The sequence below is a fragment of the Bos mutus genome, chromosome 19 (genome assembly GCF_027580195.1).
Source record: "Bos mutus isolate GX-2022 chromosome 19, NWIPB_WYAK_1.1, whole genome shotgun sequence".
NCBI lineage: Eukaryota > Metazoa > Chordata > Mammalia > Artiodactyla > Bovidae > Bos > Bos mutus.
In genome coordinates, this window is record NC_091635.1 from 49,782,243 (window position 1) to 49,802,445 (window position 20,203).

The 20,203-nt window shown below is 41.0% G+C and overlaps 1 protein-coding gene and 1 pseudogene across 2 annotated transcripts in view; both read left to right on the top strand.

Annotated features, from left to right (window-relative positions):
- PPM1D (protein phosphatase, Mg2+/Mn2+ dependent 1D) overlaps positions 1–20,203 on the top strand; it is a 60,837-nt gene that overhangs the window by 38,227 nt on the left and 2,407 nt on the right. For both annotated transcript variants that reach the window (XM_070390539.1, XM_005892307.3), the window contains exons 4-5: positions 8,622–8,812; positions 16,570–16,812. In XM_070390539.1, coding sequence (XP_070246640.1) covers positions 8,622–8,812; positions 16,570–16,812 — 434 coding nt within the window. The remainder of the gene's footprint in view (positions 1–8,621; positions 8,813–16,569; positions 16,813–20,203) is intronic.
- On the top strand, positions 618–1,880 carry LOC138992146 (lysosomal-associated transmembrane protein 4B pseudogene; annotated as a pseudogene).

Sequence of the window (20,203 nt, forward strand, 5' to 3'; positions counted from 1 at the left end):
CTTGCAAAGAGTCAGACCTGACTTGGCGACTGAACAAGTATGCCAAACACAGGTCTTTGCCCTCATGGAAGCTTATGGTTTAGAGAAGGGGAGAGGCATTCGTCAAATGATCACAAAAAGAAGAAGGAATATTTTACCTAACTGGAGAGCCACTGAAGTGATGTTTGAACTGAGCTTTGAAGAATTACGAAAAGCTAATAGAGAAAGAAAATGTGTTCTTGGCATAAGAACTGCATTTGTGAACAGCTCTGTGATAGGAGGAGGCCTGGCAAATATAAGGGACTCTGAATAGGGTATGTGGAACAGAGATATGAGAATAAGAGGCATTGATCAAGTGAGAAAACACTGCATTTTTCTAGGCTGTGGTTAAGAGTTATGCACGAGTAAACTACTGCAGAGTTAGGGAAGCAACTAGGTTGTGTGTGTGTGTTTTAATTATGGCAAAAGACCTATAGCAAAATCTACCATTTTAATCATTTTAAGAATTCAGTTCAGTTGAAGTATATTAAGTACATTTAAATTGTTGTGCCAGCAGCCCTCGGAGCTCAGGCTCCGGCCGAGGTTCCAGCTGCGAGCTCTTCGCGGGGAGAGGCGCGGGGCCCGGGGCCAGTGGTAGGCAGACGGGGGCCGGGAAGAGGGAGCGAGGGTAGCCGGGGAGAGAGGGGCCGGCGACAGCCGCGCGGTGCTCAGGACCGACGGCTAAAGCTCCTGCGAACTTGGGCGCAGAGTTGCGCCACTGCGCCCGCGGCCCGAGCGATGAAGATGGTGGCCCCCTGGACGCGGTTCTCCTCCAACAGCTGCTGCCTCTGCTGCCATGTCCGCACTGGCACCATCCTGCTCGGCGTCTGGTACTTGATCCTCAATGCCGTGGTACTGCTGATTCTGTTGAGCGCCCTGGCTGATCCAGATCATTACCACTTTTCAAGTTCTGAACTCGGGGGTGACTTTGAGTTCATGGATGATGTCAACATGTGCATTGCCATCGCGATTTCTGTTCTCATGATCCTTATCTGTGCCATGGCTACGTACGGCGCATACAAGCAACGCGCAGGCTGGATCATCCCATTCTTCTGCTACCAGATCTTTGATTTTGCCCTCAACACCTTGGTTGCGGTCACCGTACTTGTTTATCCAAACTCCATCCAGGAATACATATGACAGCTGCCTCCTGATTTTCCTTACAAAGATGATATCATGTCAGTGAATCCTACCTGTTTGGTCCTCATTATTCTTCTGTTCATCAGCATTATCTTGGCTTTTAAGGGTTACTTGATTAGCTGTGTTTGGAACTGCTACCGATATATCAATGGCAGGAACTCCTCTGATGTCCTGGTTTATGTTACCAGCAACGACACTACGGTGCTGCTACCCCCGTACGATGACGCCACTGTGAACAGCGCCACCAAGGAGCCGCCGCCCCCGTACGTGTCTGCCTGAGCCTGGAAGTCGGGCGGCGCGAGAGCAACAGCCAGACTTGTCATTCATCAGAGCAATAGTTCTTTAATTTTTCTTCTGAGATGAGCTCTCTGAGCTTATTTGTCGCAGAAATGCTACAGTTTAAAATTTTAGATGTTAAGTTGAAACTCTGTAGTTTGAAACCTATGCTTTAGCTGGAGCACCTTGCTAGAGTAGCTGTAGAAATTCTCTCTGTGGGGTGGGGTGGGGTGGGCTCCCCTAGTTTTCCCTCGGCGTTGGAACCACCCGACAACCCGGATGAATCTCGAGTCCGAGACGTCTGTTGTACATGCTGAGCCCCAGAGTCGAAGACTTTCCAACGCTTTTCTCTTCACTCCCTCTTTCTCTCTTGAACGTGTATAATCAAGTCAAAATTAGACAGTGCTTTCCTTGGCCATTCCAATTTATAGAAGAAACCCTTAGGAGAACAGGAATGTTATTTGTGTAAGGAGTCCATATAAATACATAAAACAAGAATTTCCTTAGATATTTACTTTATGATTTAAAAAAATAAATAAATAAATTGTTGTGCCGCCATTAGCACCATCCGCCTTGCTAAGTCAGTTCAGTCGTGTCCGACTCTGTGCGACCCCATAGACAGCAGCCCACCAGGCTCCCCTGTACCTGGGATTCTCCAGGCAAGAACACTGGAGTGGGTTGCCATTTCTTTCTCCAATGCATGAAAGTGAAAAGTGAAAGTGAAGTCGCTCAGTCGTGTCCGACTCTTAGCGACCCCATGGACTGCAGCCCACCAGGCTCCTCCGTCCATGGGATTTTCCAGGCAAGAGTACTGGATTGGGGTGCCATTGCCTTCTCTAACAATCCGCCTTACATCTGTGTTTTAAAGAGATGATTTTGGTTGAGTTTTGAGGGTGGATTAGGTGAGACAAAAGTTGCTGGGAGTCTCTTCGTGGGAAGCCACTCAAGGAGTGAGGTGATGCTGAAATTCCCTAGGGGTAAGGGCGTTAGGTGTCCTGCACCCTGCTGGCCACAGTGTGCCTCAGGAGCGAGCAGAGAACACACTGAGCCCCAGAAGAAAGGCCTTGTTCTCCTCGGGTGTCATTCCAGTGCCCCTAGTGAGAGCAAAAGGGAAATGGCCATTGAACAGGCAGCCAGCAACATCTGCCATGATGTATCCCTCCCTTCAATATGTAGAGGAAGAACATTCTGTGCCCATTTAATGGTGTACAAACCCTAGACCAATGATAAAAACACTTAGCTCAATTCTGATTCCTACTCATTTGATCTCAGGTAAAGCCATGGGAAATAATGGAAATAGAGAGCTTATTTTTGGGGGCTCCAGAATCACTGCAGATGGTGACTGCAGCCATAAAATTAAAACACGCTTGTTCCTTGGAAGAAAAGCTATGACCAACCTAGACAGCATATTAAAAGCAGAGACATTACTTTGCCAACAAAAGTCTGTCTAGTCAAAGCTATGGTTTTTCCAGTAGTCATGTATGGATGTGAGAGTTGGACTATAAAGAAAGCTGAGTGCCAAAGAATTGATGCTTTTGAACTGTGGAGTTGGAGAAGACTCTTGAAGGACCCTTGGACTGCAAGGAGATCCAACCAGTCCATCCTAAAGGAAATCAGTCCTGAATATTCATTGGAGGGACTGATGCTGAAGCTAAAACTGCAGTACTTTGGCCACCTGATGCGAAGAGCTGACTCATTTGAAAAGACCCTGATGCTGGGAAAGATTGAAGGCGGGAGGAGAAGGGGATGACAGAGGATAAGATGGTTGGATGGCATCACCGACTTGATGGACATGAGTTTGAGTAAGCTTCAGGAGTTGGTGATGGACAGGGAAGCCTGGTGTGCTGCAGTCCACGGGGTCACAAAGAGTCAGACACGACTGAACGACTGAACTGAACTGAAAGCCATGCAGAAGACTTCTCTGGTGGCTCAGTGTAAAGAGTCCACCTGAAGTGCAGGAGGACTCTTTATCTCTATGGACTCCCTAAGTCCATACTGATACAAAAAGATTATAAAGAAGTAGAAGAATGGAAAGCTTTTCTTTAGACAAGATAACTAGGGGCTTGCCTGGTGGTCCTGTGGTTAAGAATCCACCTGCCAGTGCAGGGGACACAGGTTCGATCCCTGGTCCAGGAAGATTCAGCATGTTGCGGAGCACCTAAGCCTGTGTGCCACGACTCCTGAGCCCAGGCTCTAGAGTCTCTGTTCTGCAACAAGAGAAGCCACTGCAGTGAGAAGCCCGAGCACTGCAACTGGAGGCTACACCCACTCGCCACAGCTAGAGAAAGCCTGTGTGCAGCAACAACCCAGTGCAGCCAAAGATACAAAAATAGGGAAAGACAACTAATAAATGTTAGTGTTCTGTCTTCAGTTTACAACTATTACAATAACATGTGATTTGTGCAAGAATCATTAATGGATGCTAAAAGCTGGCGTATTTTGGTAAGGAACAGGATATTTTACACAGTCTCCAACCATCACCCTTCAGATTTCTTGGGGATACCTTTACAGCGTTGGTGGACAGCAATTTAACTGAATAATCAAACTCGGCATTGCCAGTGGCACAGACTGACACTGTACCTCCTAATGTGATTAGCTGAGAAAGTGGTATTCCGGCCAAAACCAAATTTAACCTGAATACAAGCCTTTATATCTTGCAGAACACAAAGAAGCAAACAAACAGCAAAACCCTAAATCAAGGGTCATTCTGCAAAACAGCTGGCCTGGAGACTTTTGACAATGGTCTGTTAGTGTCATGAATGACAAAAATCACGAAACCTAGAGAGTTGTTCTGGGTTAAAAACAACTAAAAATATGCCAACTAAATGCAAGGAATGATCCTTGAGTGGATCTTGGACATTAAAAAAGGGGTTGTTGGATTTTCCTGGTGGTCCCGTGGTTCAGAATCTGCCTGCCAATGCATGGGACCCAGGCTCGATCCCTGGTCTGGGAAGATCCCACATGCCGGGGAGCGACTAAGCCTGTGTACCCACAACTGCTGAGCTCCCATGCTGCAGCCACTGAGGCCCGAGAGCTCTAGAGCCCATGCTCTGCAACAAGAGAAGCCACTGCAGTGAGAAGGCCCTGCTTGCTGCAACTAGAGAAGGCAGCGACAAAGACCCAACGCAGCCATAAATGTTTCTTTAAGAAAAAAAAATTATTGCAAAACTCCCTGGTGATCCAGTGGTTAGGACTCAGCACTTTTACTGAGGGGCCTGGGTTTGGTCCTTGGTCAGGACACACAGCGTGGCCAAAGACACTGCAGGACACACAGTGTGGCCAAAAAAGAGAGACATTATTGAGATAATTGTAAAAATTTGAAGATAGGTTTTATATTACACAATTCTGGATCAGCATGCCATTTTCTGACTATGGTTCTATAGAAGAAATATCCTTATGCTCAGATTAAAGAAGAAATACACCATATTGTCGGGTTGGGAAATAGAATATTGTTAAGATGGCATTTCTATCCAAATTGATCTATGGTTCAGTGTTCAGTTCAGTCGCTCAGTCGTGTCCTACTCTTTGCGGTCCCATGGACCGCAGCACACCAGGCCTCCCTGTCCATCACCAACTCCTGGAGTCCACCCAAACTCATGTCCATTGAGTCGGTCATGCCATCCAACCATCTCATCCTCTGTCGTCCCCTTTTCCTCCTGCCCTCCATCCAGCATCAGGGTCTTTTCAAATGAGTCAGCTCTTCGCATCAGGTGACCAAAGTATTGGAGTTTCAGCTTCAGCATCAGTCCTTCCAATGAATATTCAGGACTGATCTCCTTTAGGATGGACTGGTCTAAGGGATTCTCAAGAGTCTTCTCCCAACACCATAGTTCAAAAGCGTTCAATTCTTTGGCGCTCAGCTTTCTTCACAGTCCAACTCTCACATCCATACATGACCACTGGAAAAACCATAGCCTTGACTAGATGGACCTTTGTTGGCAAAGTAATGTCTCTGCTTTTTAATATGCTGTCTAGGTTGGTTCCTTCCAAGGAGTAAGCGTCTCTTAATTTCATGGCTGCAATCACCATCTGCAGTGATTTTGGAGCCCAGAAAAATAAAGTCAGCCACTGTTTCCACATCTATTTGCCATGAAGTGATAGGACCAGATGCCATGATCTTCGTTTTCTGAACGTTGAGCTTTAAGCCAACTTTTTCACTCTCCTCTTTCACTTTCATCAAGAGACTCTTTAGTTCTTCTTCAATTTCTGCCATAAGGGTATTGTCATCTGCGTATCTGAGGTTATTGATATGTAGTCCCATTCAAAACCCAGAGTTTGGGACTTCCCTGGTGATCCAGTGGTTAGGACTTCTTGCTTCCATTCTAGGGGGCACAGGTTTGATCCCTCGTGAGGAAACGGAGATCCCACATGCCAAGTTGTTGGCTCTTTGGTGATGCCAGGCTCCTCTGTGCCTGGGATTCCCAGGCAAGAATACTGGAGTGGATTGCCATTTCCTTCTCCAGGGGATCTTCCCGACCCAGGGATCAAACCCGTGCCTCCTGCTTTGGCAGGCGGATTCTTTACCTGCTGAGCCACTAGGGAAGCCCTTTTTTCATGCTGCGTGGTATGGCCAAAAACAAAAAAAATAATTAAAAAAAGAAACAGTTTCAGAAATTTAAGTTAAAAGAAATGTATGTTTCTTCTGGAAATGTACTGAGGTTTAGTGAGAAGAAAAGAGATGAACAGCATATTGGGGACTATGGGAGTTGCAAGCTTGAGAGAACATATTTGGGAGTTGCAAGCTTGAGAGAATGATTTTGTAGAAGGAGTATACATATATACTTGTATATATATCCATAGACATCTCTAGAAGAATACATGAGGACAACAGTTATTCCCTCAGTGTAGAACCAGAAAGCACATGAGTGGGAACAGAGATTTTTGTATCTTTTGGTTTTTGTGCTATGTGAAATAACTTATTTAAAAATATTTTCCAATTTATAAAGATATTATTGTTAGTTTATATATGAGAAATTGTGACCCTTCTTCAAGGTTATATAGTTTGCATTAGATTGAAAGTTGGAATTTCTTTTTTTTAACCTAGATTTTAATTTTAGACATATTAGGGATTCTGCTGTGTGTAAATTTATGTTCTTACTTGCAATGGCAATATAAATTCCAAATATTGGGGGAAAACTACTTTTGAAGGCTTTTAACATCACGTATGAACCCTGTAATTCTACTTTAATATTTATCTTAACTGTTTTTCTATCCATGTTCATTTTTATAGTTTCAACCAGGGATTTTTCTTTTACTGGTATAAATTGATGAATGTGTCTTTGTGTGCTGGCCTGGATTATAACTAGCTTTTAGTGGTCATATGTGTTCTCTTTTGTTACTCTGAAGAATGAATTGCCCCTTTCAAGAGGCTGGTTTAGCAGTGAGTTCCTATTTTATATTAGAGTAATTGCTTCAAGCTATTCTTTCCTTCGGCTCTGAGCATAGTTGAAATGGCCAGTATTTCTGATGGGAAGGTATGGTAAAGTTTGAATAAGGAGAGGACAGAGAACTTCCTCTTATTTAGCAAAAGTCAGACCTGCTTAGCAGCGGCAAACACAATTTATCCTCTTGTCTGAAAACTTTTTGCTCTTAATTTAAGGTCTTTGCCCAAAGAATATCACAACAAACAAAAGAGGCAGAAATTTGTTTTCATCTTTCTGTCTCCTCCTTCCTGTTTCGGGGAGCAGAAGAGTTTATATTGTCCTACTTAGTTATCTTGTGTATCACAGAAGGATAGATGGTTTCTATAAATTTTCTTCCTGTTTCTGTTTTATTGATCTGTTGATGACCTGAGTAACTGAAAGTTTTTTTTATGTTGAACATTCTGAGGTCTTCATCCGGTGGATCCGAAAGGCAGAAGTTTTAGGCGTTGTTTCATGTGGAGCTGATCAGGGAGAGGATAATCAGGGAGAGGCTCACTGGAAGAGTGAACTGTTGATCTCCAAAGACTGGTTACAACTTTTTAGCTTCCAAAGATAGGTTAAAAGCATAAAAATGCTCATTTTTATCTCTGCAGTTTTCTTCCAAGTGACTAGCACTCATCCTTTCCGATTTGATGTAGGGGGTTACATCAAATTGTCTTGACCTGGGGGGTTAACAGGTTTTCGGTTAGCCACTAGAACTCCTACTTATAGAGCAAGTTCTCCCCACTTTATCTTTTCTTCACAGTTATCTTAGTTAATCTTGGCCATTTGCTCTTCCCTATACATTTTATTTATTTTTTCTTCTACTTTTCAATGTATTTTTAAAATGTTATTGAAATATAGTTGATTTGCAATGTCATGTTAGTTTCTGCTGTACAGCAAAATGAATCAGTTATACATATATTAGTACATATATCCACTCCTTTTTAGAGTCTTTTCTCATATAGATCATTACAGAGTAGTGCTTCTTTCTCATACAGATCATTACAGAATATGGAGTAGAGTTCCCTGTGCTATACAGTAGTTCCTTCCTATACATTTTTGAATCAGTTCTTCAAATTCTACAAGAATCCTTTTGGGATTTTAGATGGAATTACACTGACGTTATAGGTTATTTTTGGAAGACTTAACATCTTCATGATCTTCCTATCTTTGCTTATAATTTATTTCTCTGTGTATTTAGGTACTGGAATCTAATTGTATAATTTTGTCCATGATAGATTTGCATGCCTTTTGTTAAACTTTTCAGTACCTTGCATTTGGTTCATTGTTGTAAATGGAATTGTTTAAAATTTTATATTTTCTGTTTCTTGCTGTTATATAGAGATACTGCTGACTTTTATTTATTATTTAGCAACCTTGCTAAGTGTTCCTGTTCTGATAATTTATCTAAATTCTTTTTGATTTCCTATGTAGAAATACAATTATCTGCAAGAAATGATAGTTTTATTTTCTCCTTTCTAATACATATATATGATATATTTTTATTTTCTTACTGTGTTGAGAAGGATCCCTCGTATAGAACTGGAAGAAAAGTGGTGATAAAAGACACGCTTTTATCAGGTTAATAAGAGAGTTAACTTTTAAAATTTCTAGTTTGCTAAGAATTTTTCTTTTTTAAAATCATGAATGGATTTCGAATGTTATCAAATGCTATTCTGCATCTTTTGAGATGAACATGTAGATTTTCCTCTTTAATCTGTTGATGGGATACTACTCTCTTGGAAATAATGCTTCTGGCTTTTTCTGCCTCCTGCTCCCCAGGTGATTTGTGGAGCTATGATTTCTTCAGTGGCGAGTTTGTGGTGTCACCTGAACCAGACACAAGCGTCCACACTCTTGACCCCCAGAAGCACAAGTATATTATCTTGGGAAGTGATGGGCTTTGGAATATGATCCCACCTCAAGACGCCATCTCCATGTGCCAGGACCAAGAGGAGAAAAAATACCTGATGGTGAGAAGTGACTCAATTCCATATGATCACCTATGCATTGTTCTGGTGCTTTCGTCAGGAGTCTTGAATATGAACTAAGCGTGTTCCCGTGGAGTAGGTCTTTGCATTTGCCCTGGCTGGAGAAGAAAGTAAGGTATAGATTTCTGCAGCTCATTAGGGGAATGATGGATCCTTGAACTGTTTCCACTTTTTGGCTATTTTGAATGCTGCTGCTATTAACATTCACAGACAAGTTTCTGGACATGTTCTCGGTTCTCTCATATCGACCTGGGAATGGGATTGCTGGGTCACGTGGTAACTCTGTTATCTGTACTGCTGTTACCTATACCTATACTTTATATACCTATAAACCTTGAAACAACCGTCAGTGAGAAAATTCTTTCCTTTCCTTCATGGCTTGCTTGAAAATTGATCTCTTTATTCTGAGCAGTGACAAAGGAAGGAGATTCGGGAAAGTGTGATGTTATTGAAAGCAAGCAAAGAGAGTGTTTTTTGGAGCAGTAGCCAGCAATGTCAGATTCTACAAAGAAGTAGAGACAGATGGATGAAAACAGGATATTGGGTTTTACAGTTAGGATCTTCTAGTATTAGTGATCTTCAAGGATGCAGAGTTTCAATTGAAGTGATGGGAACATTAGCTGGCAGGTTGGAGTGACGATGAAAGAATATTTTGTGAGCCTAGGAAATAGATGTAGTGAGTGTTCGGCAAGACAAGGGAATTGCCATTGTTACCTTGAAAAGACAGGGTCTTGAAAGCAGTTTTATAGTCTTTACAAGAAAGATTGACAGAATAAGAGAAATAAGAGATAAAGGTCCAAAGCACATGGAAGTAACTGGAAGCAATGGCTGCTTGGAAGAGATGATCTTTTCCTAAGATGAGAGGATCGGTGAAGCTAAATAAGGAGACAGCATAAAAGAACTTGTATTAAATTGCCTGCATTTATTCCCTCAGCTACCATGTTAGGCACTAGGTACACAGGATGCAAAGGTAGATAGAACATGGCCCTTGCTCAGCATTTGCCATATTATTGCAACCAGGATGTATAGGTAGCTATCAGTACCATTTGATTGTGAGTTGTTTTGATGATAAGTGCATGCGTGCATGCTCAGTCATGTCTAACGCTTTGCGACCCCATGGACTGTAACCTGCCAGGATCCTCTTGTGGAATTTCCCAGGCAAGTATCCTGGAGTGGGTTGCCATTTCCTACTCCAGGGGATCTTCCTGACCCAGCGATCAAAGCTGCATCTCTGGCATCTCCTGCGTTGGCAGGCAGATTCTTCACCATCTAACAGTCATGTGTCTATTCAATTCTACAAACTCGGGTCTAGGATGATGCATTTGGTCAGTGATGTTAGATGTAAAACAAAGATTAAATAAAATAAATATTATTTTGTTTGGCTGTGCTCGCTTGCAGGATCTTAGTTCCCTGGCCAGGGAACCTGGACCCTTGATAATGAAAGCATGCAGTCCTAGCCACTGAACTGCCAGAGAATTCCCATGTCTGTTGGATTTATAATTCTTTTTTTTTTTCTGGCTGTGTCACCTTTTAGTTGCAGCATGCCAGCTCTCTGGTTGTGCCATGCAGGCTCAGTAGTCATGACGCATGGGCTTAGCTGTCCCGTGTCTTGTGCGATCTTAGTTCCCTGACCAGGAATTGAACCCACGTTCCTTGCATTGCAGGGCAGATTCTTAACCACTGGAACTACCAGGGAAGTCTCTGGATTTATAATTCTTTAATGATGAGAGAAAAACATTTCAGTGGCATGATGAGGCCATAAACCAGTTTTATTGGGCTGGAAGAACCTATTCGTAAATACCTAAATGAGTATTGAAAGAGTATCTATAGAACAATATTTAGAACAGGTGTTGAGAACTGAGAGAGAGAGGATAGGAAACTTGAAGATTGCATAAGGAAGTTTCATGGGTGAGACTCGTATTTGAGCAAGTCTTAAAGGTGGAGTTGAATTTACCAGGTTAAGAAATCAAGGGAGGAGAGTTGAAGCTTTCCAGACAAAGGAATAGAATGTGTAAAGTCGAAGAGACAAGTCTACAATACATTCAGGTTTCACAAGTAACTTGATGTGATTGGAAAACAAGAGGCAAAAAGGTTTTGAATGGTCTGTTACGAAGTTAGGTCTTTGTAACCAGGTAGTGGAGCGCATTGAAAAGCATTTTAGAAAGCATACTCATTGCAGAGTGGAATATAGAATAGAGGGTAGATGATAATGGATGTGAAGATTGTATTTATTAGGATGTGCAGGAAAACCATCTGACCTCTTAATAAAATGAAACCGGCAAAGTTGGCAATGAAAGAGAATGAGTGTCAGCAGTGATTAGTGAAGAATCCTTGCGAGGTGAATTTCAATGAATAGAGTCATATCTATAAGATCTGTCTTCATCTCTCTTTACATGTTGATTTTTACTGCCAGTGTATTTGATTTGATTTTTCTTAATGAGTTTATTAGGCTTCTTCTATGGAGGCTGCTGTTACGTTCTAAATGAAAATTTTTGCAAGCCTGAATCTAAGGCAGCAATGGAAAAACAAAAAGACTACGCTACACACACACACAAGCAAAAAAGAAATACATTAAACGATAGGATTGACAGAACTTGGGTTTTAAGAAGGGAGAGTATGACACCCAAATTACTTAGTGATGGCTGGAAGCTGTTATGAAGAAGAAACACATCATTTTATGAGGAGGGATGATTAGTTCATATGTAAGCATGTTGAATAGGAGGTGCCTTTGGTTCATCTAGATAGATATTTTCAGTAGGCAGTTACTGAAAGGCAGTGCCTGGAAATGCTAATTTCAGTGTTAATAGGAGTAAAGTAAAGCCACAACAATTTGTGACCTCACCTAGTGAGACAGTATGGTGGAAGAGAAGGACACAGTATTATGGAGTGGCCCAAGTCAACAGGGGCTTCCCTGATGGCTCAGTTGGTAAAGAATCCACCTGCAATGCAGGTGACCCTGGTTTGACTCCTAGGTCAGGAAGATCTGCTGGAGAAAGGATAGGCTACCTACTCCCAGTATTCTTGGGCTTCCTGTGTGGCTCAGCTGGTAAAGAATCCACCTGCAATGTGGGAGACCTGGGTTCGAGCCTTGGGTTGGGAAGATCTCCTGGAGAAGGGAAACGCTACCCACTCCAGTATTCTGACCTAGAGAATTCCATGGAGTGTATAGTCCTTGGGGTTGCAAAGAGTCAGACACGACTGAGCGACTTTCAAGTCAACAGAATCAGTGAGTTGAGGGAGAGGGCAAGTAAGTTAGTAGAAATGGCTGATATAGATTTCCTTTTGGTGGAGCTTTACTGGGAGGGAAACAGGCACACAGAAGTGAAAGGGAGAGTCCTTCAGCGAGTTCTCAGGGCTCTGGTGTTTGGCGAGTGGTGCAGCGTGCGCGTACACTGGGGGATGTGATAGACTAATGAGTTACAGATTGATGCTGCCTTTGATCAGTTGAGGTACGTATTTTTCATATTAGAAGGGGGGCAAGCAGTGTTTTAAAACATCATTACATGCGATGCCTTTCTTAGGAATGCAAGGATGGCTTAACACTAAGATTTTAAAGCAGCTGAGATGAGTTTTTGCAGTTTGCCATCATTAATGTATTGAATACTGTACTATGACCAAGATCAGACAACCCCAAATAAAAATGATTACCTGTTTCCCAAGGAGAGAATGAAAAAAAACCCAGTTCTTTATTCAGTTTGAATATATAAACTTTAGGGGTAGAGCTGACAGTTAAATGACATATGTGTAATATATATTTTAATGAAGTATTTATAGTACTGTAGTAGATTATATATTATTATATAGTATACATTACAGTATGTTAATATTTAATCTTGTAACACATTAATCTATCATATTAAGTAAAATTTTTTTTCTGCTTATAGTTCATGGCACATTTCTTTTTCAAACATTTCTACTCATTTTCATTATTCAGCTGTTTCTGCTGCTACTACTGCTGCTAAGTCGCTTCAGTCGTGTCTGACTCTGTGCGACCCCATAGACGGCAGCCCACCAGGCTCCCCCGTCCCTGGGATTCTCCAGGCAAGAACACTGGAGTGGGTTGCCATTTCCTTCTCCAATGCATGAAAGTGGAAAGTGAAAGTGAAGTCGCTCAGTCGTGTCCGACTCTTAGCGACCCCATGGACTGCAGCCTACCAGGCTCCCCGTCCATGGGATTTTCCAGGCAAGAGTACTGGAGTGGAGTGCCATTGCCTTCTCTGCAGCTGTTTCTAGAGGTACTTTTAAAACAGGAAACTCTTTTCTGGAGCACATAATTTTTCTTTTCTGTTGTTTGAAACTTAACAGTTATAAATCCATTGTATGATGCTTTTTGGGGGCTTCCCTGGTGGCTCAGTGGTACAGAATGCACCTGCCAATGCAGGAGGTACGGGGTTGATTGCTGGGTCAGGAGGATCCCCTGGAGAAGAAATGGCAACCCACTCCAGTATTCTTGCCTGGGGATATCCCATGGGGCAGAGGAGCCTGGCGGGCTACAGTCCATGCGGTTGCAAAGAGTTGGACACAATTTAGCAACTAAACAACAACATAATGCTATTAGTCTTATTCTAAGCCACATTTATTTGTATAACATGAGAATGTCTAATTTGTTTTTTCCTTTTTTACTGTTTCTGTTGGTATATCAGTTCAGTCAGTTCAGTTCAGTTGCTCAGTCGTGTCCGACTCTTTGTGACCCCATAAACCACAGCACGCCAGGCCTCCCTGTCCATCGCCAACTCCCAGAGTCCACCCAAACCCATGTCCATCGAGTCAGTGATACCATCCAACCATCTCATCCTCTGTCATCCCCTTCTTCTCCTACCCTCAATCTTTGTCAGCATCAGGGTCTTTTCAAATGAGTCAGCTCTTCGCATCAGGTGGCCAAAGTATTGGAGTTTCAGCTTCAACATCAGTCCTTCCAATGAACAGCCAGGACTGATCTCCTTTAGAATAGACTAGTTGGATCTCCTTGCAGTCCAAGGGACTCTCAAGAGTCTTTTCCAACACCACAGTTCAAAAGCATCGATTCTTCGGTGCTCAACTTTCTTTATAGTCCAACTCTCACATCCATACATGACCACTGGAAAAACCATATCCTTGACTAGACAGACCTTTGTTGGCAAAGTAATGTCTCTGCTTTTTAATATGCTGTCTAGGTTGGTCATAACTTTCCTTCCAAGGAGTAAGTGTCTTTTGATTTCATGGCTGCAATCACCATCTGCAGTGATTTTGGAGCCCAGAAAAATAGTCAGCCACTGTTTCCACTGTTTCCCCATCTGTATGCCATGAAGTGATGGGACTGGATGCCATGATCTTCATTTTCTGAATGTTGAGCTTTAAGCCAGCTTTTTCACTCTCCTCTTTCACTTTCATCAAGAGACTCTTTAGTTCTTCTTCACTTTCTGCCATAAGGGTGGTGTCATCTGCATATTTGAGGTTATGGATATTTCTCCCGGCAATCTTGATTCCAGCTTGTGCTTTCTACAGCCCAGGGTTTCTCATGATGTACTCTGCATATAAGTTAAATAAGCAGGGTAACAATATACAGCCTTGACATACTCTTTTTCCTATTTGGAACCAGTCTCTTATTCCATGTCCAGTTCTAACTGTTGCTTCCTGACCTGCATATTGGTTTCTCAAGAGGCAAGTCAGGTCTGGTATTCCCATCTCTTTCAGAATTTTCCACAGTTTATTGTGATCCACACAGTCAAAGGCTTTGGCATAGTCTGGAACTCTCTTGCTTTTTTGATGATCCAGCAGATGTTGGCAATTTGATCTCTGGCTCCTCTGCCTTTTCTAAAACCGGCTCGAACATCTGGAAGTTCACAGTTCACATATTGCTGAAGCCTGGCTTGGAGAATTTTGAGCATTACTTTACTAGCGTGTGAGATGAGTGCAATTGTGTGGTAGTTTGAGCATTCTTTGGCATTGCCTTTCTTTGGGACTGGAATGAAAACTGACCTTTTCCAGTCCTGTGGCCACTGCTGAGTTTTCCAAATTTGCTGGCATACTGTTGGTATATATTTGATCTCTATACTATATGGCTTGTATTGCTTTTTTCTTCATGTAAGTGACATTAGCCATTTATGTATGTATGTATGCCTTTGACTGGGTGGATCACAAGAAACTGGAAAATTCTTAAAAGAGATGGGAATACCAGACAACTTTACCTATCTCCTGAGAAACCTATATGCAGGTCAAGAAGCAGTAGTTAGAAATGGACATGGAACAACAGACTGGTTCAAAATTGGTCAAGGAGTACGTCAAGGTTGTATATTGTCACTCTGCTTGTTTAACTTATATGCAGAGTGCATCATGTGACATGCTGGACTGGATGAAGCACAAGCTGGAATTAAGATTGCCAGGAGAAATACCAATAACCTCAGATATGCTTTCACCCTAATGGCAGAAAGTGAAGAGGAACTAAAGAGCTTCTTGGTGAAGGTGAAAAGAGGAGAGGGAAAAGGTGGCTTAAAATTCAACATTCAAGAAACTAAGATCGTGGCATCCGGTTCTACCTCTTTCTGGCAAATAAATGGGGAAAAAATGGAAACAGTGACAGATTTTATTTTCTTGGGCTCCAAAATCACTGCAGACTGTGACTGCAGCCATGAAATTAAAAGATACTTGCTTCTTGGAAGAAAAGTTATGACATACCTAGACAGTGTATTAAAAAGCAGAGACGTCACTTTGACAAGAAAGGTCCATATAGTCAAAGCTATGGGTTTTCCAGTAGTCACGTATGGATGTGAGTGTTGGACCATAAAGAAGACTGAGCACCGAAGAATAAATGCTTTCAAACTGTGGTGCTGGAGAAGACTCTGGAGAGTCCCTTGGACAGCACGGAGATCAAACCAGTCAATCCTAAAGAAAATCAACGCTCAATATTCAGTGGAAGGACTTTGATGCTGAAGCTGAAGTTCTTGGCCACCTGAGGCAAAGAGCTGACTCATTGGAAAAGACCCTGATGCTGGGAAAGATTGAGGGCAGGAGGAGAAGGGACTGACAGAAGATGAGGTAGTTGGATGGCATCGTCAACTCAGTGGACATGAGTTTGAGCAAACTCCAAGAGATAGTGAAGGACCTGAAAGCTTGGTGTGCTGCAGTCCGTGGGGTCGCAAAGAGTTGGACACGTCTGAGCAACTGAACAGCAACAGTGTACACATATATATGTATGTATATATAGCTGAGAACCATTTATATTTCTTTGTCTCTATAGTTGGTTCATGTCCTTTGACATTTTTTTATGTTGGGGTTGTCTTTGATTTGCAGAATCTCTTATTTTAGGAAATTGGCCCTTTGCAGTGTGGGGTTTTTTTTTTTTTTGCCATGTATGATAATTTCATTTGTGAATTATTTATTGTAATACTTCTTAAAATTAATTTTTATTGGCGTATAGTTGTTTATCTGTAATATCTTGATGTTTACTTCCCCCTTTTAGATAATTTCTGTATAACTGTATAACTTTTCTTAAGTAAGGTTACAATGAAGACCAAGTTTCTTGCTCCCCAAAAGATAAAAATACAGATGAAATTTAACCACAGGATAAGGCTTTGTTTTATTGATTTATTTTTTAATTTAGAGCAATGCTGTCTTAACATAGTTATAGGGATTGTGGATAAGGTTTGAAATTTTAATTATTTATGTAGGCCTTGTTGAACATTATTAATTTGTATTAATTTGATACAACCATAGTGGTAACGGAGTCTGAGTTATCTTCTTTTCTGTTGTTTTAAATACAGGGTGAGCATGGACAGTCTTGTGCCAAAATGCTTGTGAATCGAGCCCTGGGCCGCTGGAGGCAGCGAATGCTTCGAGCAGATAATACTAGTGCCATAGTAATCTGCATCTCTCCGGGAGTGGACAGTCAGGGACATTTCACCAGTGAAGATGAGCTCTATCTGAACCTGACTGATGGCCCTTCCTATAACAGTCAAGAAACCTGCGTGATGACTCCTTCTCCGTGTTCTACACCACCAGTCAAGGTATACAATTCTCTAGTATTTAAGCTGTAATAGATGGAATTTCTCTGATTAGTATTACATGAAAACAGTTTTCAGATTCTTTATAAAATAGGATTTTGGATTTTGTTGTGTAACTTCTTATCAGTACTTCTTATTTAGTACCCAGAGGTATTAAAGTGCATGCTGGATCTCCGTAGAACACCTAATAGACAGTGACTAGATGTGGCCCCTGAAGACTATTAACAGTATTAATATTTGGAACATACTGATTCCCTTCTAATATTATGCATGTTTGTAAGCATTTAAATTAAAAGCTTGTGATGGACTTTCATATGTGGTATTTCATTTGAACCTCATAACCCTGGAAGCTAAATAGTGCAGATAATTAATCCCATTTATAGATAATAAGAGTGAGATATTAAGCAGTTTGAATAAGATACAGAATCAAGGCTGAACTGGACCTTAGGATATCAGCCTTTAGAATTGGCTGTCTATTAACATGAATAAGAAACATCATTCCTGTTTCTTACCCATATTAATATTGAATGAATTTAAGATGTGCTCAGAAATAAGTTTAAATGCTATAGTATTTCCCTTTTTTCTGATTTCATCCCAATTTTTTCCTACTTTTTTCCAATCTTCTGCTAATAATTAGTAATATTGATAACTGCTGTGATATACCTGGCCTTCTGAGAATGTGCTTTCAGAAGAATGACCAGTAAAATGGGAAACACAGTGGAATTTTATGTCATGTATTGAGACAGTTTTTAAGATGATCAAAGCTACACAGTACAAAGAATTTATTTAATTTTGGGTATTGTGATCCTGTATAGAGTACTTGGAAGGTTTCCATTATTGCTTTCCCATCTTTTACCTCACATATATATGGCAACTTAATTTTCCTTACATGGACTCTTCATTTAGAAATTGACAAATTAATATTTTATGCTTATTTTCCTAAAAAAATTTCTTGTGGAAACTTTCTTTTCTTTGAAAACTCTTGAATAATAATGCAGGTTGAGATCTTTTAAAGTCTCTTCATTCTCTTTTGAGTGTTATGGAGGAGCTTATGTTCATTTCAGAACTCACCAGTTTCTGCATTTGAAAGTATTCATTACTTTTGTGTTCCCTAAAGTGTTCATATTTGTAACTGAATTGTAGGTAGTGTAGAGGTGCCATAGGATGGAGGTAAGAATGAGGGGAGAGAAGATACTGTAATAGGACATTCTTAATGTATGGATTGGCATTAGTAAAATTGTACAGAAATGACACCAAGGAATAGTTTAGAACACTCTTTAAAGATTTACTTTCGGCTGTCCCGGGTCTTGGTTGCTGTGCAGGCTTTCTCTAGCTGCAGCGAGCAGGAACTGCTGCTACTGTGCGTTGCAGTGCGTGGGCTTCTTGTCGTGGTGGCTTCTCTTGGTGCAGACCGCAGGCTCTAGGCACGTGGGCTTCAGTAGTTTCGGCTCATGGACTTAGTTGCCTTGCAGCATGTGGGATCTTACCAGCCCCAGGATGGAACCCTGTCCCCTGCACTGGCAGGCAGGCTCTTAACCACTAGACCACCAGGGAAGCCCTTTAAAACATGTTTTACAATTTTGAAAAATAATGATCTAATAATTATACTAAAGTAAAGATTAGGAGATTGATGTATGGACTAACTTCTGTGTAGGCATGGTTATTTGTTAACCATTTAGCCACACCTAAATATGAAAAAATATTTAGAGCCATTCAGAATAATCACTATTGTAGGCTCTGGCCTAACAAGTAAATAAAGACAGATTTCTGCTCAAGAGATTGTGTTTTGTTTTGTTTCTTTTATCTTAGTTAACCATGGCCACTCATGAGTATCTCTGATTTATTTCATTGTTATAATAATAATCCTGTGTTTAGTAGCATCTAGATAAATATAATGACATTTTGATTGATTTTGAATGGTTTTTAAGACTTACCCATATTTAGATTAGGCACTTGAGACTAGGTTACCTATCTACAGACATGTCAACTTCTGTTTGAATCGTAAGCTAAATCGGTACTCAAATCTTTGTTTTGGGACAAACATACTAGAAATACTTCTGTTTAAGTGATATATTACTATGGCACACCTTTCTTTCTCCATCTTTCTTTAGGGCAAAACTAATTTTAGCTGTTTTTTAAGTAAGCCAAGAGCTCTAGGAAGGAGGAATGAGGAAGAGAGTTCTTTCAGAGGATTAGCACTTAGTATCAATTGCATTCTAGGCACAACTTGTAATTAGCTGTTTACTGTTGGATTATAAATATATGGAGCTCTCAAAGTGGATCTCTGAAGTGAAACTTTGCAAGTGTGAATTTTTAGGATGTAAGCTCTCAATATCATGTGTTTTATGAACACGTAAGAAGGCTTAGCATACAGGTAGTAATTAATCTGAGATGAGTCTCAGAAGTCTAAGCCGTTGGCTGCGCAAACAGATGCGGTATATTTCCACAGAATGCCAATAGAAAGAGAAGGAAATGGAAAAGTTAAAGGAATAAGTAGGGGAAGAAAAGCCAGTCCACCTGTGGTATCAGAATAATAGTTTGTGAGTTTAAAAGAACACAGCACAACAGAAATTACAATAAATTGTGTTAACTCTAAAATCATCCCATTGTTTTTCTTTTGTAAAGAAATTCCATCTAATGTCTAAACCTCTTTGTACAAGCTAGAGCAGTTATGTTCTATTCGTATAAGTGGCCTGATGAGTATCTTTTTTTCTTGTCCCTAAATTAGTAATGTGCTTGTTTGGTAGTAGGAAGTCTTCTGTCTACAGAATTTATCTGCTGCCTGGTCTTGTTGCAAATCCTTTTTCTATATTAAAGCAAGATGAACCTTTAGTCAACAATTACTTATGGTGAGGTATAGTTTTCTGTGATCAGTCAGTACATGCTTGTGATCAGGGTAGACATTGGAATCAACCTAATGCAGAGGGGATAAATTCACAGACAGGTTGTCGTTGATATTGCTGAAAGCCACATATGAATGTTCTAGAATAGAGACTGTTCTGTTATCCATGCTCAACACCGGTACTTCGAAATAAGACTGCTGCCCAACATCTAGTCAGTGTTAAAACAGATAAGAATTGGGCTTTCCATAAACCATGCAATGTAAAATAAATAGATGAACCAGTGACCCCAGAAAGAAAGAAATATACTTAGGTTTTTTTTTTTTTTTTTCTTAAGGGTCTTTCCTGATGGTCCAGTGACTAAGACTTCAGGTTCCCAATGCTGGGGACCTGGGTTCAATCCCTGGTCAGGAGACTAAATCCCACATGCTGCAGCTAAGAGTTTGCATGTCGCAACCATTCTGCATGCTGCAACTCAGACACAGCACAGCCAAACAAATCAATAAAAGCATTTTAAAAAGCATGGCAGTATTCTGTTGGGGGCAGTACTACGT